We start from the raw sequence: 26,550 nt of genomic DNA, 5'->3' as shown, positions 1-26,550 counted from the left end.
CATATGCTGGAAGCGGGAAGCATGCTTTCCAGTTGTTTCATGTTTTCCAAGAATGCTGCTGCTGCTGCTGCTGCTGGAGCTATACAGTTCCCTGGTGCTGGGTCTTAGAGCAGCCCAGCTGGGGAGGTGGATATGCTCAAGCATCTCAGTGAGGCCTCCCTGAGGGACACTCCTGCTCTGGAGGTGTACAAAGCCAGGAGGGGAAGCCTAGCTTTGCCACTTGGGCAAGTTGCTTCCCTCGCAGGGTTTCTGCAACCTCATCTGTAAAATGGAGACGATACTCTTACCTTGAAGGTTTGTTGCTTTACCCCCTAACATAATGAGTTCAAAAATTGAGCATTGCTGAATGCTCACAAAATGAGAAGCATTCTACAGAGAAGGCCCTGCCACCTTCCTCACATCTCACTGTCCTGGGGGTGCTTCATGAGGGCAGCTTCATTCTAAGCATGGGAGTAACCCCTTCAGACAGTAAGAAAATTACTTTTCTGTGCCAATTAAAACAATAAGCAAATAACCAAGAGCTTAGAAGATGACTAATTGTTCTTGGTACCATTCTAGAGGCTGCACACAAAAAACAAACAGGCCATGTTTCTGAGCTGGAGAAATTAAAAAATTAATGTAGCCTTGAAATATGCCTATCATATGATCAGGAAACAACTTAAGTGGTAAATAAATACTGTTTATAATACTTTTGATAATCAAAAATAGTATGTAAGTATTCAGATAATGAGATCCCTGAGCCAGATACTATTAGCTTCATTTTATAGATAAGGTACTAATGTCCAAAGAGATTAAGGATTTACCTTGAGCTAGTAGTGGAAATGGCAAGCCACTCCAGTGTTCTTGCCTAGAGAATCCCAGGGAGGGGGAGCCTAGTGGGCTGCCGTCTATGGGGTCACACAGAGTCGGACATGACTGAAGCCACTTAGCAGCAACAGCAGCAGCAGCGGTCGTCAGCCCTGTACTAGAAATTCTATTCTCGGTCTGCTTACACCAAAAAAAGAAGAAAAAAAAAGGGGGGGGGGGAGGAACAAAGTGACAAAAGAGGAAAGCAGGGGCAAGAGAGAAAGGGAGGAGGAGGAGGAGTGGCAGTTATGGCTCAGACAGTAAAGAATTTGCTTGCAATGCAGGAGACCTGGGTTCAGTCCCTGGATCAGGAAGATTTCTGGGACAAAGAAATGGCTATCCACTCCAATATTCTTGCTTTTAGCCTGGAGAATCCCATAGACAGAGGAGCCCGGAAGGCTACAGTCCATGGAGTTGTCGGACACAACTGAGTGACTAAGCTGCTGCTGCTAAGTCGCTTCAGTCGTGTCCAACTCTGCGCGACCCCATAGATGGCATAGGAGGCTCCCCTGTCCCCGGGATTCTCCAGGCAAGAACACTGGAGCAGGTTGCCATTTCCTTCTCCAATGCATGAAAGTGGAAAGTGAAAGTGAAGTCTCTCAGTCATGTCTGACTCTTCGCGACCCCATGGACTGCAGCCTACCAGGCTCCTCCGTCCACTCATGCATTAATCTAAAAATATTTCAAATTCTTCATTGATACTGAAATGCCATCATATGAAAATGTTAATAATCTTCAGTTCAGTTCAGTTCAGCTGCTCAGTCATGTCTGACTCTTTGCAACCCCATGAATCGCAGCACGCCACGCGTCCCTGTCCATCACCAACTTCCAGAGTTCACTCAAACTCATGTCCATCGAGTCGGTGATGCCATCCAGCCATCTCATCCTCTGTCGTGCCCTTCTCCTCCTGCCCCAATCCCTCCCAGCATCAGAGTCTTTTCCAGTGAGTCAACTCTTCACATGAGGTGGCCAAATTACTGGAGTTTCAGCTTCAGCATCATTCCCTCCGAAGAAATCCCAGGGCTGATCTCCTTCAGAATGGACTGGTTGGATCTCCTTGCAGTCCAAGGGACTCTCAAGAGTCTTCTCCAGCACCACAGTTCAAAAGCATCAATTCTTCGGCGCTCAGCTTTCTTCACAGTCCAACTCTCACATCCATACATGACTACTGGCAAAACCATAGCCTTGACTAGACGGACCTTTGTTGGCAAAGTAATGTCTCTGCTTTTGAATATGCTATCTAGGTTGGTCATAACTTTCCTTCCAAGGAGTAAGCGTCTTTTAATTTCATGGCTGCAGTCACCATCTGCAGTGATTTTGGAGCCCCAAAAAATAATTAGCACCATCTTAAAGAGAGAACTTAGAAGAGTGACATAAAATTACTCACCCGTCATTGAAACACTGATTTCCTCTGGTTTTTATCACTCTCAAACTGCCCTCTACCCATCCTCTTGTCATCTAGTTTTGGAGCCCCCTATTGGTTCACTGCATAGCAAGTCAAGGAAGATCCAATGGAACATTCAGCTTCTGTACTTCCCATGTTCTCTCACAGAACAAATTGCAAAGTTTTCCAAAGAGAATTCAAGGTCCCACACCATTAGAGCCTGCCCAAAGGTCTAACTATTTGGAAAATAAATGATGACTAAATTATACCACTTAATATAATAAATGAAAGATTTTGTTATACACAAAAGTAGCAGGTATAGAAAAGACCTGTAAGGATCAAACTATAAGAGGGAGAAACTACAAATGAAAATACTGACAGATGTGTTTTTCAAAACCCATGCATTTAAAAATAAACAAAATTACAGTGTAAATGAAAACTTAGTGGAAAATTCACAATATTTACAGCAGACATGGGATTAATAGTCTTTAAGTGAAAAATAGATAAGACATCAAAGCTTGAAATTGGCTAAAGAAAGTGTGAAGAGAGCTCCCAAAAGAAGAAATACTTCTGGCTAATAGAAATATTAAAATATTCAACTTCAGCAGTAATCTTGGACATGTAAAATTAAAACAATTTCACGTAATTTTTGCCAGACTACAAAGTGACGGGGTACATGCATGCAAGTGTGGCTATCTCTTGCTGTTTTCTAGATGTTTTGTAGCAAAATGTGTCATAAGTCTTAAACACTTATGTATCTTTTGATCTAGAAAGTTCATTTTTGTTGACTTTTCCTACTAATAGAGATATGCAAAATTTAACAATAATGATACTGAAGAATTGTTTTAATCAGTAGAAGGCAAAACTCTTGTCTTAAACCGAATCTCACAGAGCCTGGGACACGGAGAGTGCTCACTGAGAGACACGCCTAAATAGTGTCGCTGATTTAGCATTAGTCAAGACCAAGTTATTGCCAGGGCACAGGTGTAGGGAGAACTGAACTCTAGACTTAACATTCCACAGATTAGAAAGCGAGAGATGCTTCGGCCATGTAGAGTGTATTTCCCAGGAGCCCCATGGTCACTGGACTTACTTTGCGCTCAGTTGCTCACCTGTGTCCGACTCTTTGTGGTTCCATGGACTGTGGCCCGTCAGGCTCCTCTGCCCATGAAATTTTCCAGACATGAATAATGGAATGGGTTGCCATTTCCTACTCCAGGGGATCTTCCCAACCCAGGGATTGGACCCATGTCTCTTGCACCTCCTACACTGGCAGGTGGATTCCTTACTACTAGACCCATCAGGGAAGCTCAGACCTAGTTTAGTGTCTGGTTATATTCACACAATCCACTAGAAGCAAAAGTCTCAGTCTTAGGTTTATAGCAAAGATTGGTTCACCGGAAAAAACAACAACAACAACAACACTTGAATAATATCGGTACTTGGTTTTAACATCAACTACTTTCACAATGATATCAAATGCAAATTAGCAAATTAACATGGAATATAAAACAAATATACTCAGAGTACACTACCCTGTAGCCTTGCTTGCAGGAAGCAACCACCACCGAAACCCTGAAAGCATCGCAGCTGTACTCCACCCATGATGATGAGGAAAGGGTACAGCTTTTCAATGAGTACAGTATGAGCAGTATGAGGACCACACTGGAAAAGTTAAAGACACTGTATTTGACTTCCATTCCCCTCCTTATCAGTTAGATTCCCACCTGAGACAGATGGCATGCTCAAAAGGTGGTGTGTTGGAGGGGTAACACAGAATGGAGAGAGCTGTTTACAGGATGCAGGCAGGATTAAAGGGAACTAACATTCAAGGTGTAGCAACAGCACAGAGCTATTATCACCCTTGATCTGAAGGCAGAAAGGGATTAAAAAGGTGTGAGCAGAGCCTGGTGAGAGCTGAGACTGGAGAGAGGGGTTGCCTGATAGGAACTATGGCCACAGAGGCAGTTAAGGACAAAGCCACACTGATGCAGGGAGAAAGCAGGAGTTAAGTACTCCTATTGCTCTATTCTTCTGCTTTCCTTGCTGGCAACATTATCCCCACATTGGCCAAATCCAACTGGAAGCCCCAAGGCAAGGAAAATGGATCAATGCGACTCATAGAGATTGGTCTCTGGGGCAGAGGACCAGAGGAGGAAGCTCAGAAGAATAACAGAGAAGAACAAGCAAAGTCTACTACCCAAAGTCTACTACTACTGTACTGCTTTAATCCACACAAACTAATGAACTGAGACACTTCCCCCACCTTAGGATCCTCCTTGGCATTGCTCACCCCCAGCCTGCTCACCCATTTCCCCCCTCCCACCTTGCTGACCTAATTAACATATGCCAGGCTTCTCTCCAGACCCCAAACTCTGATTTGAGGCTAACACCTGAGCTTATTGAGTTCAGGAATGGACCCCTGGGAAGCCAGCAACCATCCTTCCAGTGGGATGTCTCAGAAGTCTGGCGCCAGGCCTGATCTCAGGATTTTTAAGGTAAGATTAAAATAGAAAGCATTGAGTAGAAAGAAAAGTCTGTGAGTAAAACTATCCACTTGAAAAGACACAAATAACACTAATAAGCCTTGTCCAAAGCAGGTGTACCTGGCTGAGAATGAAGGATTTATTTTCCTTGGAGGTGGTAGCTGGTATTTGACATTCCAGTTACACTTTACACTTCCAAAGGCTTTGCTTAGGTGTTCTCCAAGCATGGTAATGCACTAGAGATTTTGCTACGTTTGGGGTCAGAGCCATTTTTTTTCTTCTAAAGGCATATAAGACTGTTGGATGTGCTTTGTAGCCTAAACACTGAGCTTAGAGAACCAATGCTCGGTTTATGCTTAGAAAAACTAACAATTCTCCCTAAGTAAGCTGTAAAAACAGAAGCTGCATTTAGCTAGAGATTCATTGCTGCCTGAGACTTCTGTGTACCAGCCCACCTCCCCCAAAGGCAACTCCCCAATACCAACCCAAGGAAAATTAATAAGCTTTGAAGGTGTGTTGTTTGTCTGTCCTCCAGCAAATAAAATATTTTATTTTATTCCCCTGGTTCTGGTTACTAAGTGAAGCAGAATTCAAAATCTTACTAGAGTTGTCTTAGCCCATCCAAGCCCTGTCTGAAATATGTGGGTTGTTACGCAAGAGACTCAGGAATTCACCCCCAGACTCTAGCTCTTCCAAGCCTTAGTGGGAGGTGATAATCAACTTGTGAATTTTTACCCCATCAGTTGGATCTATGTGTATGGGGCAAAATCCTCTTGTGGCTTGGTCTTTACTATTTGTCTTGATTAAGCTCCTGTCCCCAACTAAGCTTTCCTACACATGCAAAGTATATGCAAAGTATCATTTAGGGTCTTCAGTATTTGAAGGGTCAAACTTAAGTCCAGCATGCTTGCTTCATTTCTGATGGACTTGGACTCTCAGATAGAAACTGTTTTTTAAAGGGAATCTTTATCGAATGATTCTAAAAGACAGGACCTAAAGTTTCCTTACATTCGTACTGTCTCAGGTTTTGAGGATTTTAGAAAACGTCTTCAGTGATACTTCTCCAAATGAGTCCTAAGTGGCTTGTTCTGACTCTGTCCATGACAGGACGGGGGAAATAGGGGGATCCCAGGGAGAAAGAAAAAAAATGTTTGGGTGAATCAAGGGTCCTGCTTTCTCACCTCCTTGCTCTGCAAGTTCTAGTGATGAGGGTGGGGAATAGCCTCCCAGAAGCCCCAACTCATTTCCTTCACCTCTCCCAGTGAATGCTTCCTGGATCCAGGCCCCACAGTCTTGCCTGAGGTCACCATAGCCAGTACTGCGATGGCACAGTTCCCCCTAGTGTGCCTGTGCCCCGTCCGAGGTGGTGGGGAGTGAAGTGGGGGAATAGAAGGGGGTAAGCATAGAGGAGCCCCTGGAGCTGGACCCACCTCCCTGGTGGCTCAGATGGTAAAGAACCTGCCTGCAATGTGGGAGACTATGGTTTGATCCCTGGGTCAGGAAGATCCCCTGGAGAAGGGAATGGCTACACACTTCAGTGTTCTTGCCTGGGAGAATCTCATGGTTAGAGGAGCCTGGCGGGTTGCAAAGGGTTGGACAAGGCTGAGGGACTTTCAGTGGGGTTTGCCGAGTCCTCCGGGGAGGGAGGCACGGGGATCTCTCACCTCTTCGCCCCTTGAGCCTCCTCTCCCTTAAAGATCCTAACGGTGTAGCTGATGCAGCCACCGGACATTTTCAGGAAGCATGTTTCTTTGCTGCACAGAGAGCTGCCCTGTGGGTGGGGAAGACTGGGAGGGGATTATAGGCAGTGTCTCAATGGATGTTTAGGCGCAGCTGGGGGCTCAGCGTCATTAAGTGCAGACTCCCTTCTCCCTGCCATTTGTATCTGGGAGACACTGTGATTTCCGGGAGCCTGGCTGGTGACCACCTCCAAAAGACTGGTAAAAAGGGAGGGCCGAGGGTGCCCAGATGGCCGGTCCACAGCAGCCAGCATTGCCCAGGTTCCCAGATTTCTGTAAAGGCTCTTGACTGTTGCTGCCTTTTATTGTACTTACACTCTGCACTCGTCTAGTGTGAGGTAGGTACTAATGTGCCCATTTTATAGTTGAAAAAATGGAGGCTCAGAGAAAGCAAGTCTCCTGCAGAGTACAGATTGGAATCTGATTCCAAATCCATGATCTTAAACATAAACCCTATAGTCCTTGTCAACTGCAAGAACAAGCCAGGTTGGAGCTCGCGTAATGAGAGGTTCCTAAGACTCAGAGACCCCCAGCCTCAGAGGTGCCACCCGTGCACAGGGGCATGTGCAGAGCACTGCTTCTGCTGCTGAGAAGGCTTTGCCCGGTCTTGGAAACTGAAACAAAAGCTCTACTTTTCCTCCCGTTGCTTGCTGTCTTTGGAGATGCTGGAAAATGGAAAAAAGAAAGAAAGAAAGGCTTTTGCCCAAAATTTGCTAAGAAACATAGATCACAAAATTAGAGCAAACCGGAGGAAAATCTTTGTGTTACCTGTTATCCCAGAGTCTTCTCAACTTGCAGAGAAGAGGCTTCCCTATAAACGGTTGCCTTCTTAAGTTCACACAGATTCTGGTTCCCGTGGGTGGGGTCATCAGGCCTGCACCAGCCACTCCAGACTCAGGGGAAACTGAGGCCCAAAGTATCCATCCAGGCTCCCCAGCAAATTGAAGGTGGGTTGGAGGGTGCCAAACTCCTGACCACGCCCTGCCACCCTGTTGGAATCCCTGCCTACATCCCCTGGTGTCTTCTCCTACTCCAGGCTTCCTCCCTCTCCCATTTCTTGGGACAGGTTTATTCCCATTCCAGCACCTGCAGAAGTTTTAGAAGTTTCTGCCCCAGTGTAAACTGACCTTCAAGGCAAGCACTGTGCTTTATTTATTGAAACCACTTCTCTTGCCGGGTGGGTTGTGAGGGAAGGGTCACAAGGAGGTCAGAGAAGACTAGCAGACTCACAGCGGAAGGTATTTTCGTAGAAGGAGGCTAGTGGGGTGAGGAGAGTGGGATGCACCCCGCGGACTGTATCATGGAAAGCATTGGAAAGAAAACAAACAGACACCAGATCTGTTAGAAGCCTAAGCCTCCAAGGTGGGTCGGGTTCCATCCAGTGCCAAGTTTCTCCCCGGAGCCGCAGGACAGGGGTCCAGGTAGGGAGCTGTCCCGGGAAGAAAAAGAGGTCTGAAAGCAGCCAATTTGCCCCTCAGCTCCTGGGCGGGGCGTGGGGGGGCGGGGTGTTGGAGAGGGGTGCTACGGAGCCTTAGAGCGGCTCTCAGCGCCGGGGCCGGTGGGATGTAGGGGACTGGGACATCACGGACACCAGATGCTGCCTAGTGGCTTTCCGAGTGACAGCAGCCCAGAGGAGAGGGAGGAGGATGTGCTTCCTCTCTCAAGGACTCCCACGCAGGCTTTCATGTTAAATAAAACTTCAGGAGGAGAAGTTGACCCGCGGGGTCTTCAGTTAATACCTTGTAACAACAACATGGCAGGTTCGGAGAAGTTTGGTGGTCCTTTAAGAAAATGATTACATCACACTGGGAAGGTGCGTGGAATAAAATGCTTTAGATCCTAAAGACAGGAAGACAATGAAGGTAAAAGCCTGAAAACTTTGAGTGCGCTGCCACCTCCGTAGTGCGCTGAGCCTCTGGTATCCGGGAGGGTCACCTCGGGGACTCTTGCTGCGCCACCTGTCCTGGTCGCGCCCCGCCCCTGCAGGCGCCCCCCGGAGTCCCGGGGCGGAAACGCCGCGCGCCTAGCGCTGGGCACAATCCGGGACTAACAGTGCTTTTCCTTCTCACTGCGTGGGATCGGCTTCATCCCTTGGCCAATTTAAACATATTATTTAAACACGGAAGTTTCCTTTACAGATTGGAGTGAAACATTTTGCTTAATAGAAAGTAGATGGGGTTCTTCAACTTTTAATCGATATCTTTGTTGAAAGGGGCGGTTGGCCGCCTTTTCACAGCGGGGGTAAGTGAACACATTTGCCTCGGGTCACACGTTGAGGGCCCTAGATGAGCAACAGCGGCCGCTGATTCTGCCAAAGGCCGGGTACAGGTGAGGTGAGGGCATTTCCCATTTGATCATGTCACCACGGTGATTTAGGTTAAAATTAAGTGAAAATCCAAGGATCCCAGGGTTCTGAGGCCCTAGCCATTATGCTAGAAATATCTGTTCATCTATTTGTTCATTGTACTGTCCATTTATTTCTCAAGCCCATTGAATTGAGACAAGTCCCTGAGATCCTCTCACTTGGACCAGCATCTTTTCCTGACACCAACCTGGCCAGTCTCTGGATTGGAGCAATTAGTTCAGTGATCGAGTCAACAAATCTTTATTGAAGTCTACTGACCCCCAGGCTCTGCTGCAGCAGTGGAGACTACTGTAGTCTGCACCCTCAGAGAGCTTCTAGTCCAGTGAGGGAGAGAAAAAGAAAATGAAAAGACACAAATGGAATTTGCTGTTGAGGAGGGATAAAACCTGGCAGGAACTTAGAGCACAATGTGGACCTAAGATCCCCCGGAGAAGGAAATGGAAACCCACTCCAGTATTCTTGCCTTCAAAACCCCATGGATGGGATGGCAAAAGAGTTGGACACGACTTAACGACGACTAAACAACAGAAACAGAAATGGACCTCAGTTAGCTGGGGAAGTCTGCAAATTCCTCAAGACCCAGGGAGGCTGCACCGGACTTGCCACCACAGATAATGCCCAGTGTTGGCAGCTGCATTTCCTTACTTTGATCCATTTACTATAGACAACCAGGATGGCAGCATTCAGAAAGTGGTAAAAGAGCCTGCAAATTTTGCTGTATCCTAGCAAAAGGGAATGCTGCCAAGGAGCCTTCCTCCTAGTGTTTCTCTTTACAAGAAAACTCACTGCATGTGAGCTAAGTACTGGTTTTACTCTGTGACCCTTAGGACAAGAAAAATCAAACAGCTTCAAACAGATGCACTATTTTAAAACAAAACTTTCCCTAGCTCTGGAATAGCTTGCTGGAAACCCCAAAAGCAACCACTCAACAGTGTCCTCCAATCAAATTTTAAATAATGAACATAACCTCCCTCTAGCCATGCCACGCCAATCCAAAAGCACAGTTTTAAAATTAGGAGAGAGATCAGGAAGCCAGTACAATGGGAAAAGCCTGGCTATAACACATTTTACCTTTTCACCCCCATGTGTAGGATATGATTTATATAATTGTTACAAAAGCATCTGTTAAATAGAACTATGTAAATTTGAGGGTAATCACATTTGAATAGCCCAAGTTAAGCCGCCAGGTCAGGCTGAAGGGCCATGAGAAAGTCCTGGGTGTACCTGTGGTGGCGTTTGGGGGAGACCAGTGGATGGGGAAGGGGGAATTCAGGGACTGAGAAGTTAAACATTCCTTAACAATTAGGGAAGGATTGAGGTCTAAGCAAGCAACCCCAACCCTTTGTTTCCATCACTGTTTCCCACTAGCCTGAGCTTCTGCCATTTGGAGCAATGGAGGTTCTGACACACCAACCCCTACACCTCCAATCTCCCAACTGCACATCTGGAGCAGCATAGGAGGAAAAGATTGGGATCTCAAAGCTTTCTCCCAGCCTCAAGCACACCCCACCCCGCTCCTTCGGTGGCACACAGTAGGGCCACAGCCACTCTAGTCCTTTTCTGCTCTCAGACTTAAACGTTTGTCACACCTATAATTTTTTCAACTCTGAAGCAGTGCATTTCCAGTTACTCCCCCCAAGACCCCCTCCCTAGTGGTTTTCAAGTAACCACAGGGGCAAAATCTGGGCACCACTACGCAGAGATAACCATTCCAGGAGTGTGCAAGGGTGAGGAAAGACTTTAGGGATTGGGCCACTTTCTCCAGCTGGAGGGAATAAAGCTGACTCGGAGAAAGGGCTGCCTGGAGACACGCGACGGCCTCGGGGACCTGGCCTGGACCGGCGGGGGTTGGGGCGGGGTGTCGCGTTTTATGCGCGACCCTCCAAGGAGAGAGGCCCTGCGAGGACCGACGGGCTTCTGACTCCTACCTCCCAAGGCTAGTGATGGCCCAGGAGGGCAGGTCGCCCTTCCCAACCTTTCTCATTTCAATTCATGAAAATGAGAGTTGATTTTGGCAAGGCGCTGCTCGCTCACGGCCAGAGAGACGGTTTTGTCGCCCGCGGGCGGAGGCCGGGTGGGGAGCAGCTCCGGCTCCGACATCCGGCTGTGGGTGAGCCCGGCCCGCGACCCGGGTCGCTCAGAAACCCGGCAGCGGCTCAAGGAGCTGTAGGGGAAGGGACACACCCAGGGATGAAGAACCGGGATTAAACTGTTACATTAAAATTTTTTTTTCAGTCAAGTGAAAGCCCTGAATGTGTATGTCTGTGGATCCACATACACAGATACCTGCCTGCAAACGTAGACTTCCCCGCAGGGAACCAACAAGGCGGGTAAAGGCGGTCCCGTGGCCCCTACCTACTGAGGGTCAAATGCCTAGTGAATTAATTTCTTAAATTGATGTAATGATAGAAGCAAGGGCTTCCCTGGTGGCTCAGTCAGTAAAGAATCCGCCTGCAATGCGGGGGACCTGGGTTGGATCCCTGGGTTGGGAAGATACCCTGGAGAAGGTAATGGCTTCAGTATTACTCCAGTATTCTTGCCTGGAGAATCCCATGGACAGAGGAGCCTGGCGGGCTACAGTCCAAGGGGTCACAAAGAGTCGGACACGACTGAGCAAGGGCAGAGGAAGAAAGGAAAGGAGAAGAGAGAGGCAGCGGAGGAACAAGGAGCTCGGTGCTGCTCTTCTGACCCTCTGCGCCCTCACCCTGGCCTGGGCGGCGGCGGGACCCGAAGGCCGCGTCTCGGCGGCCGCGGCGGTGGGCGGGAGGCCGAGGCCGGCGCTGGGGTCCGCCCTCTCGCGGCGCCGGCCCTTCCCCAGCTCCCGCACACACCTCTGTCCTCGAGGGCCAGGCATACGCAGGAGCAGACAGTTGTTTCCAGTGCCCCAAGCCTTCCTCGGTCCTAAACCGACCCGGGGCTCGGTTCCAGGAGACTGTGAACCGCGTGCAAGGCGACAGGTCTTAGTTCCTCGGCGTCTGATTCTCCCGGGACGTGGAGGATCGAAGCTTCTTATCTGGGGGGCGGGTGGGAGCCTGTGGCCGAGCTCGGATCACCCTGCAGCGAGCATGCACCCTGGGCCCGCGGCCGCGGGCGAGATCTGGCCGAGGCTCGTCGGGGAGGGGAGGGCTGGTGGGGAAAGGGGACACATTTTTAGACCCCGCCGCCCCGGGCCCTGCTGTCTGCCACGCGTCTAAACGGTCCCGCTGAACAGGTAGGACCTGGTGCCGCCACAGGCAACCAGCTGGGCCCGAGGCGCGAGCCCCCGGCCTTTGCTTCCAGTCTTCACCCTCGACTTCTCCCTGACCGAGTGGAGATCTGCGGAAGGGGCTCCTAGCCAGGTAATGCTGAGAGAGCGGAGCGAAGGTGGCTAAGTTCGGTGGGTGGGCCAGGCGCCACCGGCCCCCAGGGCCCGACTGCGAGGAGAGCGGACCCCAAGGGGGTAGAGGGCGCAGCTTCCGAGAAGGGCGGGGCCCCTTCCTCCGTCCTTGTTCACCTGGAGGTACCCGCGCACCTGCCATCGCGACTGCCCTGACTGCCTCCATCCAAGGAGCCTGCCCACTCCGCTACCCAGGCCACTCCAGGCGCGCTCTGTTCGCCCTGGCACAGGCCACTTGAGCCCGGGACGCCCCAGGAGCCGCCACGTGGCTGCCCTCGGGGGCTCCCTTACCTCGATTCCCCCCCGCGACCCCACCTCCCCGACACAGAAGGCAGGTCCAGTTGCCTGGAAAGCGCAGCAATCTTTCTGCACCGCGTAAAGGCAGGGCCTATTAGGGAGAAAAGGTTGGAAATGAGCAGGCTGCAGCAGCCGGGCTTGTTACCTGGTTGCTGGTCAGCAACCTAGAAACAGCAGTTTTGTTGGTCGTTAATTTTCCAAACCAAAGACCCAATAGGGCACTGATGATTAGCTTTTAAATCTCAGGGAAATGACCGACTGGCAGCAGGGTACACCAGAACTTCACCTTCTAAATTTGTTAGGTGTCTTGGAACACCGCGACCGAGATGGAGAGAGGCTAGAAGCTCACCGAGCTGCCGCCTTTCCTTCTTCTTGGCCTCGGGCAGTCGGCTCTAGGAACCAAAAATCTCTGGCTGAGGGAGGCGTGCGAGGTTCCAGTCTCGCCTGCTAGTGCTGGCTGGGGGCGCCTGCGGCAGGATTCCGCGTTCCCTTTTCACTACAGGAGGCGCTGTGATCGCGGGAATTCCTCGGGCTGCGGACAGGGTCCCCAAGCTGGATCAAGGTTCTAAAACTAGCAGAGCCCGCTCTTCACCACCGATCTTGAGCTTTGGAGAAGCCCTGAAGAAACTTCACTTTGGCCATCCGCTCTGAAAAATGGGTGTCCCCCCCCACCACCACCACCAAGCTGAATTTTTTGTAAGATGAGATCTAGTGGGTTTGAGATGTGGGCTGACAGGAAGATTTTTTTTTTTTTTTTTTTTTACTCCCTTGACGGTTACAGCCTTTGGTTTGGTTTATTTTCCCCTTAAAGCTCCGGCTTTTTGTGTAACATAAAAGTTATTGCTAAGTTGTTACTACCCAAGGAAAATACCCTAGTCATGCTGGATGTGGTGGAAGAGCCAAGAGGGCGTTGGCGAATCACCGCGGGAAGGAACAAGGAAGCTCATTAGCACTGAAAGTACCCCCACCTCCCCAGTCAGGCTGAGGAGCCTATGCATCCGTGTACTTTACAAATGGGACTAAGGTCCTGCTGTTGATGGGAACCTTGCACAAAAGAATTAGTTTCTGACTGTCGCCCTGAGAAATATGTGCAGACCCACAGGTTTGCAGATATATTTACACAAATTGATGGGACTGGCTTGCAGTCCCAGGGACAGGCTGCAGTTGGGGAGGGCGACTGGCTGCTGAGTTCCAGGTGATTTAATTTCACTCTCAAGCCTTTCCTTACAGTGTGACGTTACTCACTACCACCACCCTCCCTTTTTTTTTCTTAAAGGAATTGGAATCCAATGCTTTTATCTTTTTTTATTTCCTTAACTACACATCTTCACCCTCTCATGCTCTCCTGCTGATTTAAGAGATTTGTTTGGTTCAAGGATTTAATGTGATTCTCTTGCCAGATTTCAAGGAAGAAAGGTTTGTAAGAACAAAGCACAGGGGGGAAAGGAATCTGTTTGGAAGACAAGTTAAAACACATTTCTTAAAATGAGATTAATAACAGTTTAAAACTTTGCCAAACAAGAATATTTCGCGGATTCTTAGTCCTTTCGGAAAGATTTTTTATTGCTACTTAAACCTAGTGGTTCTCCGAAAGTACAGCACATACATGGTCACACACACACACACACTCAGAACCACACAATCACCATAGCACAACCTCTCACCAACTCACTGCCTACCACCCAGTCACTTTAGTTGGTCCTCCCCAGGGCTTGTGGGCAAGCCACTACCCAGAGTCTCATAGAAGCCAAGAGGCTCTGCTTGAAGAAGCACTTCCCACGGATGTCCAGTCCCAGCCCGGCCACTCCAGATCAGAGATGGGACCAAGCACCGCCGTCACCACCGCTGGCTTCGGCCTGGCACCTCTCTAGCCGAGTAGATGCTTTCCCGCGCCCGAGCCCAGCCTCTCCCGGCGCGTATTTAGGGAGATGTCCCCTCCCCCTGACCTTTCCCTATCAGAAACCAGACGGTCGCCTCCAGCTCAGTCCCCGAGGCTGCGGAAGGGGGGCGGGAGGAGGAGCTGGGCAGAGGGAGGACGGCCCGACTCGGGTCCGCCTGCCCTATCACATAGACATCTGTTCTCAGTTTCTTCCTCTTCGTGATCGCTGCAGATGACAGGGGGAGTAGAGCGGATCGAGGTGGAAAAAAAAAGTTATGTCATAAAGATATAAAACGGTGTTGTGACTCACCTGCTCTTAGCCGCAGGTACGGGTTTCGTGGCAGCGTCTCCACTCTGCTAGTCAGGAGCCGGGATCGGCCTAACGTCACCTGGCTCGGCTGACTCAGATGGCCGAGTTTCTAGTGACGGGGCAAAAGTGGGGCTTTTTCCTTTTTCAGTCCTGAAGTCCGGGGCGGGGGCCGGGGGAGGGAGGAGGAAGTCTGAATTTTCCAGTCTCCCGGGGTTGAACTTTTAGGTCAGGAATCAGAAGGGCGGGAGCTGGAAGCGGGCAGAATAGTAGGAGGCAGGAGGGGCGCGGGACGGGGTCGCAGCACCGAGGGCCGAAGGTCCCCCAGGGGAACCCTGGGGTCATGGAGCCGGCTCTACCCCCAGGAGCCCGGGCTCCAGCGCCACCGCCCCCAGCGCTTCATCGGCTGCGCGGTTCCCATCCAAAACCCTCGCTAGCACTCCCGGCCCCGCCTATTTTTCTTTTTTCCTCTTCCAAAGAGGGGTTACACACACACACACCCCACCCCGCCTCCACCACCACCACCCGGGTTTCCCTCTTCCCCCAGCCTCCCGGCTTAAACCAATTACGCTGCTTGGCAAACAAAGTGAGGGTCGGGTTTGGGGGAGGGGGCGCGGCGGGAGGGGGCCCAGGGGGCGCGCGCGGCGGCGGCGGCGCGGCGGGGCGGGAGGCGCGGCGGCCGGGCTGGCGGGCGGCCGCCTCGCAGGTGCACCTCGGGCTTTGTAGGTGCGAGCGTCTTTGTGCGGCGGACAAATGGGGAGAGGACGAGGAGGTGGGCACTCGAGCGACGTAAGATCCACATCAGCTCAACTGCACTCATCTCGCAGAGGCCGCCAGCTCACTTCCCGCGGAGGCGCTCCCCGGCGGCGCGCTCCGCGGCCGCCGCCTGCCCCCGCCCGCCCCACCGCCGCCGCCGCCGCCGCCGCCGCCGCCGAGCACGCCGCGCCCCGCAGCTCCTGGCTTCCTCCTCGCTAGGGTGGCGTTGGGCCGGCGCGGGCCCTCGGGTGACTGCAGCGGCTCGGCTCCCCGCCCCCCGCCCCGGGCCGCGCGGCTGCCAGTCGCTTCGCACAGGGCTGGATGGTTGCAGCGAGCAGGGTGGCTCCAGGATGTTAGGGACTGTGAAGATGGAAGGGCACGAGAGCAGCGACTGGAACAGCTACTATGCGGACACACAGGAGGTGAGAGGCGGGCGGCAGGCGGGACGTTCCTGGAGCCAGTGCTGGGACGGGGGAAACCAGGCTAGGCGGGCAGCGGGTGGACTGGGGGCTCCTCCTCCGTGCCACCGGTGCCTACCCACCCGGGTTAGCCCTGGCCGGGCCTTGGCTAAACGGGCCTGGGGGCCGGATCCTCAGCCCGGCCCGGGGATGGGATTCTGGCGATCGGCGCTCCGAGCGGGCGAGACGGTTTTAGGAAACTCTTGCTGTGAAAGCACCCGCTCTCTGGGACACACTTGCCTCTTGCTTGCGGAGAACGGGAGCCAGAGCCCAGACCCGGGTGCCGCGCGCGGGTTGGCTGGCTGGCGGAGGCATGAGTTTGAGGCAAGTCTGAAAAGGGTAGAAATTCGCCTGCGGGGCAGTTTCTTCCTGCCGTAGTTGAATTCTCAGATGTCTTCTGATGAAAGCGCGCAGCCGCTAATAATGCGAATCTTGATAATGAAATGATTCCGAAATTTTGTAAAAGTTCTTCAAAAGCCCTGTTTGGGGAGAAGTGTGTTTCTTCCTGTTTAGAACCGCTGGGTGGCGCTAGTGCGAGCTGACTTTTCCTCCAGCACTCCGGGCGGGCGGAGAACCTGTTTCTCTTCATTGTCCCCTTGGTGGCACGTTCGTGTGGTTTATTTTATCAATACAGTGTGCACAAAGGGATTGCGAGGAAAACCAGGTACAGGCAGGACCACCTCCTACTCCTAAAAGTATTTCTCTGGAAATAACTGGCGATTACCCTCCAAAAATTTACCATTATTGAAAACGTTTATTGAAACTGCCTTGGATAATCTTGGGAAGAGGAAAAGTAAAATATACTTTAAGACATGGACAGAAAAACATAAAATCAAGAAATATTTTCATGGTAATTAATTTATTTAAATTTATATGTGTATATATTCACAAACATATCCCGAGTTTATTTGCATATTATAGCAGAATGTGTGCCTAATTAAATGTTTGTTCACCTTTTATGTTTTCAAATAAAGTCATGTTTTCGGATGAAAATAAATGTAAGGATATTATTTTTAGTAAGTTAACAGATAAGTAGTTTTTACATTTCTGTACTCTATATTTTTAACATATCTAGTGCATTCTCAGATTGCCATTGATAAGAGTTTTCCCCTACTGATGATTTAAGAAGAAGCTCAGAACACTTCCTCAGATTTAATTCAGGTACAGTCATCTCCGCTCACTAGTGAGTTAAATTCTCTATGAAAAGAGCTTCTTTACAGGTTAGAATTGGGAAGTAGAATAGCATTAAGAGAAAGCAAGTGGACTGTGATTTTTGAATTTTAAAGTATTTGATACTATTCATATAGTTTCAAAAGCCAGGTTTTGAGATGATCAGTGGCAAAATATCAGACTATGTAAAAAATGTGATTATTTCTATAAATTTTGTCACCAAAATTTTCAAACATTAGGGGCCTGGAAATAGGTAATGAAATTAGTTCAAGTTTATGAATGGCTGTAAATGTAAATGTAGGTTGTGCATTGATATTATTATGTACCCTCCCCTATTCTTTCTTCTATTATATATCTATTTTTTCCAAAAGTTACTCTACTTCTGAGTTTTTTCTCTTTTAATATTACAGTTGCTACAAGTAGATGGAAAACACTACTAAATATAATGAACAACAAAAAGTCACCATTTGGTGAAAGCTGCTAAGACAGTAAAGCCAGTTGTTTGGAAATGTTTGGTCATATGGCCATGGATGATTTGCTCTATCAGGGAGAGGTTAACTGTCACCCGAGAAAGCACGGGCCACTAGGTGGTCAGCCCAGGCCTGGCAGGCTTAGGCGAGATGGGTGCAAATCTGGGGATGTTGCCCGCCTAAGGGTGGGGGCTGGGGCATGAGGGGAAGCACTGTCATACCCACCGCACGCTTAAGGTGGAGTGAATAAGCCGAGGATCCGAGATATTCTATTTTCGGAGTTTTAACTCCTTTCAAGCAAAAGGACGGCTTTGCCGAGGCCCGATCTGGGGTGGAAAGTGGGATACCGGCCTGGCGTGGATAGAGGCGATGGAGGGGCCCCAGAAGCCGGCCCCTAAGCCCGGCGTGTAAGGCGATTACACATCTTCCTGGGGACATATTTTCTGTGAGTTCTTGGCTTTCATGCCTGCCGAGCTAGGATTTCCCCCCCTGCCGTGCACGACATCTCTTTGCTGGCTCTGGGGAAGGCGCCCGCCGGTTTGCCCCTGGTTGGGGGATCTTAGACTTTGCAGAAATGGCCTCGAGTTCTCGTTTTCGGATTTGCCGGGGGGCCAGTAGCCACCAGCGCGCCCACTGCTAACTCAGCCCTTCGGGGCCTCTTCACGCTGTCTCCGCTCCAGGCCTACTCCTCCGTCCCGGTCAGCAACATGAACTCGGGTCTGGGCACCATGAATTCCATGAACACCTACATGACCATGAACACCATGAGCACGAGCGGCAACATGACCCCGGCTTCGTTCAACATGTCCTACGCAAACCCGGGCCTGGGAGCCGGGCTGAGCCCCGGGGCGGTGGCTGGCATGCCCGGCGGCTCTGCTGGCGCCATGAATAGCATGACGGCGGGCGTGACGGCCATGGGGACGACACTGAGCCCAGGCGGCATGGGGGCTATGGGCGCGCAGCCGGCGGCCTCCATGAATGGCCTGGGGCCCTACGCAGCCGCCATGAACCCGTGCATGAGCCCCATGGCGTACGCGCCGTCCAACCTGGGCCGCAGCCGCGCTGGCGGCGGCGGCGGCGGCGACGCCAAGACTTTCAAGCGCAGCTACCCTCACGCCAAGCCGCCGTACTCGTACATCTCTCTCATCACCATGGCCATCCAGCAGGCGCCCAGCAAGATGCTCACGCTGAGCGAGATCTATCAGTGGATCATGGACCTCTTCCCCTATTACCGGCAGAACCAACAGCGCTGGCAGAACTCCATCCGCCACTCGCTCTCCTTCAACGACTGCTTTGTCAAAGTGGCCCGCTCCCCGGACAAGCCAGGCAAGGGTTCCTATTGGACGCTGCACCCGGACTCCGGCAACATGTTCGAGAACGGCTGTTACTTGCGCCGCCAGAAGCGCTTCAAGTGCGAGAAGCAGCCGGGCCCCGGGGGCGGGAGCGGCAGCGGCGGCCCCAAGGGTGGTCCAGAGAGCCGCAAGGACCCCTCGAGCGCTGCCAACCCCAGCGCCGACTCGCCCCTTCATCGCGGTGTGCACGGGAAGGCCGGCCAGCTAGAGGGCGCGCCGGCCCCCGGGCCCGCCGCCAGCCCCCAGACTCTGGACCACGGCGGGGCGGCGGCGACAGGGGGCGCCTCGGAGTTGAAGACTCCAGCCACCTCGGCTGCTCCTCCGATCAGCTCTGGGCCTGGGGCGCTGGTATCTGTGCCCCCCTCCCACCCGGCGCATGGCCTGGCACCCCACGAGTCCCAGCTGCACATGAAAGGGGACCCTCACTACTCCTTCAACCATCCTTTCTCCATCAACAACCTCATGTCCTCCTCGGAGCAGCAGCACAAGTTGGACTTCAAGGCCTACGAGCAGGCACTACAGTACTCGCCCTACGGCAGCGCATTGCCCGCCAGCTTGCCCCTCGGCAGCGCCTCGGTGGCCACGAGGAGCCCCATTGAGCCCTCAGCCCTGGAGCCAGCCTACTACCAAGGTGTGTATTCCAGACCCGTTCTAAACACTTCTTAGCTCCCTGGGACCGGGGGTCTGTCTGGCATGGCCATGCTGGTAGCAGGAGAGAGAGAGAGAAATCAACAGCAAACAAAGCCACACATACCAAGCCGACAGCAGCATCATGAAATCCCAACTATTTTTATTTCCTTTTTTGTGTGTGTGCACAATCTTTCCCCTAGTGCAAAAGACTGTTACTTTGTTACTGTTGTTCAAAACGCCTTGTGTATATTATTACAAAGAAAACCAACCTCAGACCAAAAAAAGTTGTCCTGCAAAGTTTAATGATCCACAAGTGTATATATATATAAATCCTCCTGTTTCCTTGTCCTTCTCCCTTTCTTCCCTCTTCCCCCCCTGCAGACATGTTTTAGTCTGTGCAGGATTTATTTAAAAAAAAAGAAAGACGGTCAAGCTTGTAAAGTATGTTTGTGCTTTTTTTCCCCTCCTCACCTGATTCCCCTCCCCAACCCCACACACACAGACACACAGTTTACAGGTCCATGGCAATACTCTTAACCATAAGAACTGAAAGGGTGAAGAAACAAGTAGACACCAGGACTGTTAAAAGTATTGAAGGACAGTGCTGCTGTTACACAGCAAAACATAAACAGATTAGAGCCACTTTTTTTCAGCTTGCATTTCAGATACATTCAGATAGCAGATGTCTCTAAATGAAATACATATCTATCATATATATGAACTTATTTATGCACATGCTCAGATATGTAGACATCATCCATATATTTATGTAACATATAAAGGTAATAGGTCGGTGATATACCTGCCCTTGAGTTGCCGGACCAAGAAGTTACAAAGACACCCTCTTCCCCTCCTCTCCAACCACACATAGCCCTGGGAATCAATTCCTTGAGAATTGCCCTTGTCAATAACTCTACTCCTTGTTTTGCAGAGGGCCATGGTCATGTCATTCTGAGGTCATATAACATGTGTAAAATTAGCTTCTTTGTATTTATACCATTTAAAGGATATTTTTTTTCCAGAAAAAGAAAGGGGGGAATACTATTACAGTGTTGGAGGAGAGATAAGTTATAGGGAGCTGTATTTCAAAATTTGGTCCAAGATTCCAAAATCCAATTGATTGTGGCCATTTTAATTATTGCCATCGTGTGCTTGTTTCATTCAGTGTTAATGCACTTTTCACAGTTGGACATGGTGTTAGTATAGCCAGACGGGTTCCATTATTATTCCTCTTCGCTTTCTCAATGTTAATTTATTGCATGGTTTATTTTTTTCTTTACAGCTGAAATTGCTTTAAATGATGGTTAAAATTACAAAATAAAATGTTAATTTTTATCAGTGTGATTGTAATCAAAATATTTTGATTTAAATAATGAAAATGAGAAATTTTAAGCTGTGGAATATGTTCTTGATCATTTGCAGCTAAGGACTTTAAATAAATCAAATGTTAACAAAAAGAAAACTTCTGCTATTTTCCTTAATTAAATCCAAAATGGATTTTCTGAATATGATATTTTTCAAAGCCCGACACTGAATAGAAATGACAAAAACGAAAAGAATCTTAAAATTTTGTTTATTTTTATTTTTATTATATTAACGTGTAGCTAGGAAAAAGTAATTAAGGAGATTCAATAAAAGTAGATAAATAAAAAGGTAGATAAATTGATTTAATATCCTAAGAATTGAGTTTTTGAAAGATTCTTTATTCCTTGTAATGTTTACTTCAATTTTTGACAAGAGCTTAAGTCTTCTGTGCTTCCTTTGAGCCTTTCTACAATGAACTCAAATATTATTAATTTAACTACCTCCCCCCTTCTCCAGTGTATCATTTTCCTTTATCTGAAAAGTATTTGAGTGAGAATAAAATATCAGATGTAGCCGATAAAATTAAGTTGTCTACAAGAGAGGAATCTGGAACGGTCTTTTTATTAAAGGAGAGACAAAATTTAACCATCATGGCAGCTTTAGAGGAGGCCCAGGGAGGCCCGGGTCAATTCACTCCTGCAGGGGAAGCTTTGTGCCACCAGGACGTTTCAGGGTTGTGGGTATTTTGTATTTTGTGAAGGTATTTAAAAAAAATATTGTTTCAAAAATGTTTTTTTTTCCCTGAGAACTTAAAAACTGATGATTTGTTCACCTTCTAAGAAGCTTTCGAATGCAACTTCACACCTCTACAGTTGGTTGAGATCACAAAATCAGTAATCTCCTTTGATAGTAGGCTCACTTTCCAGTCCACCTATTTCTTTGTAAGCCTCGTCGGATTGACATCAACAATAACAACACTAGCCCAAGCAGAGGCTGGCCTGCCTGAGCCCTTGTGTATGAACTCCATCCTAGCCAGGGCTTGAACTTGGACAGCCTTTACTTTGATCGCCTACTCCTTACCGCGGACAAGATAAAAAGAGCTGTGTGAGTCCCTTAATTATCGAGTAATTGCCTCCCCAGATGAGAGAAGGGGTGCCATGTAGCACTTGAGAAAAATCCAGAAATCCAACCCCTCGCTCTCACTTCAGCTAATAAAAGGAGGAGATGGAAACTATTGATTTGAGTAACTTCAAAATTTAATTTAGAGGCCTCTCGGAAGAACGTTAAAGAAAGAGAGGGAAAAGCTTTCAATCCCAATAGTTATTTATATTTATACAATGCGCAACGTTGGCAAATTCGAGTTCCAAAAGTAATATAAAGGCATGAGCTTGATCCTCGGAATCTTACCCGGAACCTAAATCTTCTTACTTTGTTCCCTTCCCTTTTTCTAACATATTAGCAATAAAGTGTCTTGCATTCACCCACCAGGCTTAACTCGGCCTCAGTTCTTGGTCTCTTACTTGGCGGAGACCTTTTCAAGGTTCGCGGGGGACGGTGCGCGGCGGGTTTACGGCCGAGGCCACTCTGGAGACCCGCCTGGGGAGCTAGCCCGTGGATCGCGGGGAGCGGGGATCGCCTCATGGGCTTCTCAGACTATTTTCTAACCGCACCCTCGGCCACCTTTGGGCGATGCCATCTGCGCCCGGTGTGTTAGGACGCGCGCGGGCTGGGTGCGGGCGCGTCCGGTTGCCGGGGAAGGAGGACAGAGAGAAGGACCGCAAGCATCTCGAGGTGACAAGTGCAGTTAGTTCTTCATTGTTTGGGCATTTTCCCCTCCTAGCGAATAAATCTTCTGTTGAGCCCGAGACCTAAAAGTCAACAAAGAAGGCCAGGCGCCTCGTTACCGCTCCCGCGGCCCCAACGCCCGCGCTGCCGCGGCTGCTCCCGCTGCGTAATCCCTTCCTCGGAAACCGGGACACACAAATGCCGGAACGCCCGGGGCTGGGACGCGGAGCCCCAGGGCCAGGAGGAAAACATCTGTGGTTCCGAGGGAGTGCTGAGACCCTCCCGGAGCGCGCCGCCTTCCCGCGACCCCCTCCCACCTCCCTTTTTGTCCCGGAGCTTCCAGATTTCTACACCTCGGACGCTCCTGCAGCAGACGGCCGGAAAGGGGATGCTGACCGCTCAGCCGCGGTCCACCGGACTCGCTCTATTTAGGAATTTCGCCCGAGGTGGGGGAGGGGTCTCCCGAGGAGGAGGGAGGGAACGAGAAGGGAAAAACCTTCCTTTAGACCCATGTGCAAAGCTCGGGAGGCCCTCTGATCCACTGACTAGCCGCAGAGCAAACATTTTTAGAAAACAAGAAAAAGGTTTTGAGAGTGAGTATAGTGTTGGGGAGGGGAGCTTCAGAAGTTACCTTCACCTTGTCCCAGGCCTGAAACATTTTTTTAAATTAATAAATTTAGGGATGAAGAAAAGCTCACTGGTTGTGTTCAGAAACTCCACCACTTAAATGTGTTTCCAAGTAGAAAGCAGCTCAGCGTTTTCCACAGGATAGCTACCAGTGTTTAAACCGAAGATAAAATTTAATTTCCATTGTCCCTTCGCGATCCCCTCATAGTACAAAAAACTGGTGAGAATCATTATGGCAGGAGGGATTAAACAAAGAAAATTCTATTAAAGTTCTCAACTTCTGTTTTCAGTCTCTGAAAGCTAGATACCCGATTGATATCACTGAAAGTATCAAAAACATTATTTTACTCAGGAGTCTAACAGATTTGAATAAGCCACGGCAGTAAAGAATTCCTGGAGTGATAGAAATTGAAAACTTCGTTGTTTTGGCACTTTAAATAATTGATCTCAATTCCACGAAAATGCTTATTACATTTCTTTGCAGAAAACTTCTGTGATCGATACAAATTCCTCTCAATGCAGGCCAGTGTAGGAGACCTGTAGCCCAAATTAATTAACCTTTCCTCAAGATCAATTGGTCTTCTGTTGATTTAGCAGTAATATTGCAGAACATTTAGCTATAATGTATTTTAATGTGATACTTCAATATGTCAAGAGGAAACATGCTTTAAAAAGATATAATTGTTTAAATTATGTAATAGATTAATAATTTGTTTAAATGTTTTACTTTCAAAAATCAAATTTAAATTGCTTATTTGAATTGTAGTAAAATGTGTTTTGCAACTAAATGGAGTTAAGATAATGTCTAATTACTTCAAGATAATTATGTGCAAAAAGGTGATTATTTGTAAGCTACCTTGGACTAAATAGGAAATGAAATTATGCTGAAATCTAGAATAAGCTTTTCCTGAACTGAAAGAATCATTGGCATATGTAGAAACTCATGAGAGTAAGAATGTAATAAAATGAAATAACTTGGAAGGTTTTACAACCTTACTACTTAAAAATAGAATCCATTTGGAGAGAGAAAAGGTTTTTAAGAAGTCATTTATTCAAGTTTTTATTTTCTACAAATGATCCTAGTGTATCCAATTAACATTTAAAAACAGATTACTTTAAATATTCTCATCCCCACCCCCCTTCCAAATAGTAAAGTTTGAGGCCATAATGTTTCCACTGGTGTTTCTCTTTTTAGCTCCTGGTCTAACTCAGTTCATTGAACTTTGGACAGCTGGGACTGCAGCCTTCATCTTTTTTTTTTTTTTTCCTTCTCCAGCCATCATACTAGTAAGCAATTTGGGGCTGGAACATATCCATTCTATTCAACTTTAACTCATAAAGTGCATGCATTTTCCTTCTTATGAATACATCTTTTAATCTGACAAAGGGGAAATTCTCCCTTGCTACCTTTCTAACTTCCTCATTTCTCCAATTATATTAGCTCTTAAGTGCACAGTGTAAGAGCAAAGCTCATGGTGAGCATGAGCTCCCCTCTGCAGCCCTGGAAAGTGAGAAGCATCCCTCCTCCTAGATATCACTTCCTGATGTTTTGGGGTTCTCTATGTCCTAGTCAACTTAGAGTATAAAAGCAGAATATTCTTTCTCAAAATCCGGGAAGGAAAGGGCTTGAATGGAATAAATGCTTGAAGACCTCAGAATTCAAGTGGGATGCCAGTCAAGGCACATCCAGAGCAAGCTGAGACCGGGGCTGGTCAGTGCCACTCAGTGTGAGTGAGGTTGCCTTAGGTTGACTTTCTATTTCTGTTCTCAACTCCTCTTCAACATTACACACCAGGGACTTTTTCTTTTTCTTTCCTTTTTAATTCCCTAAACTAAGAAAAACAACCTGGAAATACCACCACCCCCCGCACCCCTAAGCATTGCCTGGAATTAGGGGGAAAATGTTTTCAACTGGAAACCTCCTTAGTTTTTTTCCCCTCTCTCCCATGAAATTTCAGTTAGTCCTTTGCTTGTCTGATCATGTCCCAGGTCCGCTTTCTCTCTCTCTCTCTCCCTGTCTCTCTCTCTCTCTCACACACACACCAAGGAGTTGTTATTTTAAAACACAAACAATTTCATGAGAAGAATGTAAGGGGCTTCTTGCGGGTGGGGGAGTGTTTCGTTTATAGATTTAATTTTAAGGACACATTATGCACGAGGGAGCATGGACACTCCCGCCTAGTGCTGCAATCCTGGAAAGCTGATTTTCTTGGCGCGATTCAGGTGACTGGGGTGTTTCTGGGACGTTCCAGTAGCCCTGGGTCCCACCTGGGAGCCTACTGCTTCAGTTCCATAGCCCAGCTACAAACGCCTAACCCCAAAGCTCCTCAACTCGGAGGGCCACTTCCTGCCGCGTTCTCCACCGCTTCTTCCTAGGTGGAGGCCGATTCACAAGCTCCAACTGCAATGAGCCGTGTTGTAGCGTAGGGCACCGGCCAGGTTTCTTCGCCTCTGCCTGGAATCACTGCCTTCTGCTGACACGCGCTTCCTTTGTGTTATGCCTGGCTAATATATTAATGGGGCGGATAACCCAGATCCTTAGAGGAGGGGTAGAGGGGGGTTGGAGACAGGGAAGGGAGAGAAAGAAAGGGAACGCATCTAGCTGCTGACCCTTGGGCCAAAGTGTTCAGAGGCGAGCGGGCGGCAGGACAGGGAGGGGGGCGCGGGTTGCGAATCCAGGTGGGGAAAGTTCACGTTGAGGGCGCTGTAAGCAAACTTAAATGCCTGCACCAAGTGATTTAGAAAGAGCGATCTGATGCTAATGTGCAGCCCCGGGTTCAGAACTGCGAGGCCCGGACGCCACGCATGCTGGAGAACCTGCCCCGCTGGCCGAGCGGGCCGTGCGCCTCCGGGTCCCCCGCCCCGCGTTCCGCCCTCACCCGCCGCCCCCCGCCCGGAGCTGGGTCGCCCTGCGCGGTGTCCTCGAGTCACAGGTGAAAAATTCTAACTGCGTGTGGCACGGATGCCCCTGCCTGCGGTGTTGTTACACCTCCGCAGACTTATCCAGCTCTAGCTGAGACAGCCACCTTAGATGTTGGGTCCCAGTGACTAAACCTAAAGACTTCCAACCTCCTTCACCCACTGCCTTCCCCAGCCTCACCTCCAAAGGGCTGTCTGGGCTCCCAGTCGGGGGTCTTAACTGATTAACCACGAAGGCATCCCCTGCGCTACGCCACGAAGTGGGCGCGAGAAACTGCGACCCCAGGCCCCAGAGGACGCTCCTGGTGGGTGCGGGTCTGTTCTCTGGTTCCAGCCTCTCAGCTGGTACGGCCGAGGCCCCTCTCGCCAGGCCTGCGGCCCCGCCCGCCAGACAGTGCT

At 49.4% G+C, this 26,550-nt stretch overlaps 1 protein-coding gene and 1 long non-coding RNA gene across 2 annotated transcripts; one reads left to right on the top strand and one right to left on the bottom strand.

The window, feature by feature from the left end:
• The first annotated feature begins 15,356 nt into the window (after nt 1-15,356).
• Nucleotides 15,357-22,305, top strand: FOXA1 (forkhead box A1). The gene is made up of 2 exons (XM_069558766.1): nt 15,357-15,857; nt 18,214-22,305. The coding sequence occupies exons 1-2, from the start codon at nt 15,786-15,788 to the stop codon at nt 19,549-19,551; spliced, it is 1,410 nt and encodes a 469-aa protein (XP_069414867.1). The 5' UTR covers nt 15,357-15,785; the 3' UTR covers nt 19,552-22,305.
• Nucleotides 22,306-22,612: 307 nt separating this feature from the next.
• Nucleotides 22,613-23,010, bottom strand: LOC138423164 (uncharacterized). Its single transcript, XR_011250156.1, has 2 exons — nt 22,957-23,010; nt 22,613-22,688 (listed from the first exon to the last, which is right to left on the bottom strand). It is a non-coding gene; the product is annotated as an uncharacterized lncRNA (long non-coding RNA).
• Between the last annotated feature and the right edge of the window lie 3,540 nt (nt 23,011-26,550).

The sequence above is a fragment of the Ovis canadensis genome, chromosome 18 (assembly GCF_042477335.2).
Source record: "Ovis canadensis isolate MfBH-ARS-UI-01 breed Bighorn chromosome 18, ARS-UI_OviCan_v2, whole genome shotgun sequence".
NCBI classification, from domain to species: domain Eukaryota; kingdom Metazoa; phylum Chordata; class Mammalia; order Artiodactyla; family Bovidae; genus Ovis; species Ovis canadensis.
Note: the sequence above shows the minus strand (reverse complement) of the source record. Positions and strands in the feature narration are given on the sequence as shown.

Bases quoted from the DNA above. Each gene is read 5' to 3' on its own strand.
- FOXA1 (XM_069558766.1), top strand. From the start codon at position 15,786: ATGTTAGGGACTGTGAAGATGGAAGGGCACGAGAGCAGCGACTGGAAC. The intron at 15,858-18,213 runs GTGAGAGGCGGG...TCTCCGCTCCAG, and splicing joins ACTATGCGGACACACAGGAG to GCCTACTCCTCCGTCCCGGT.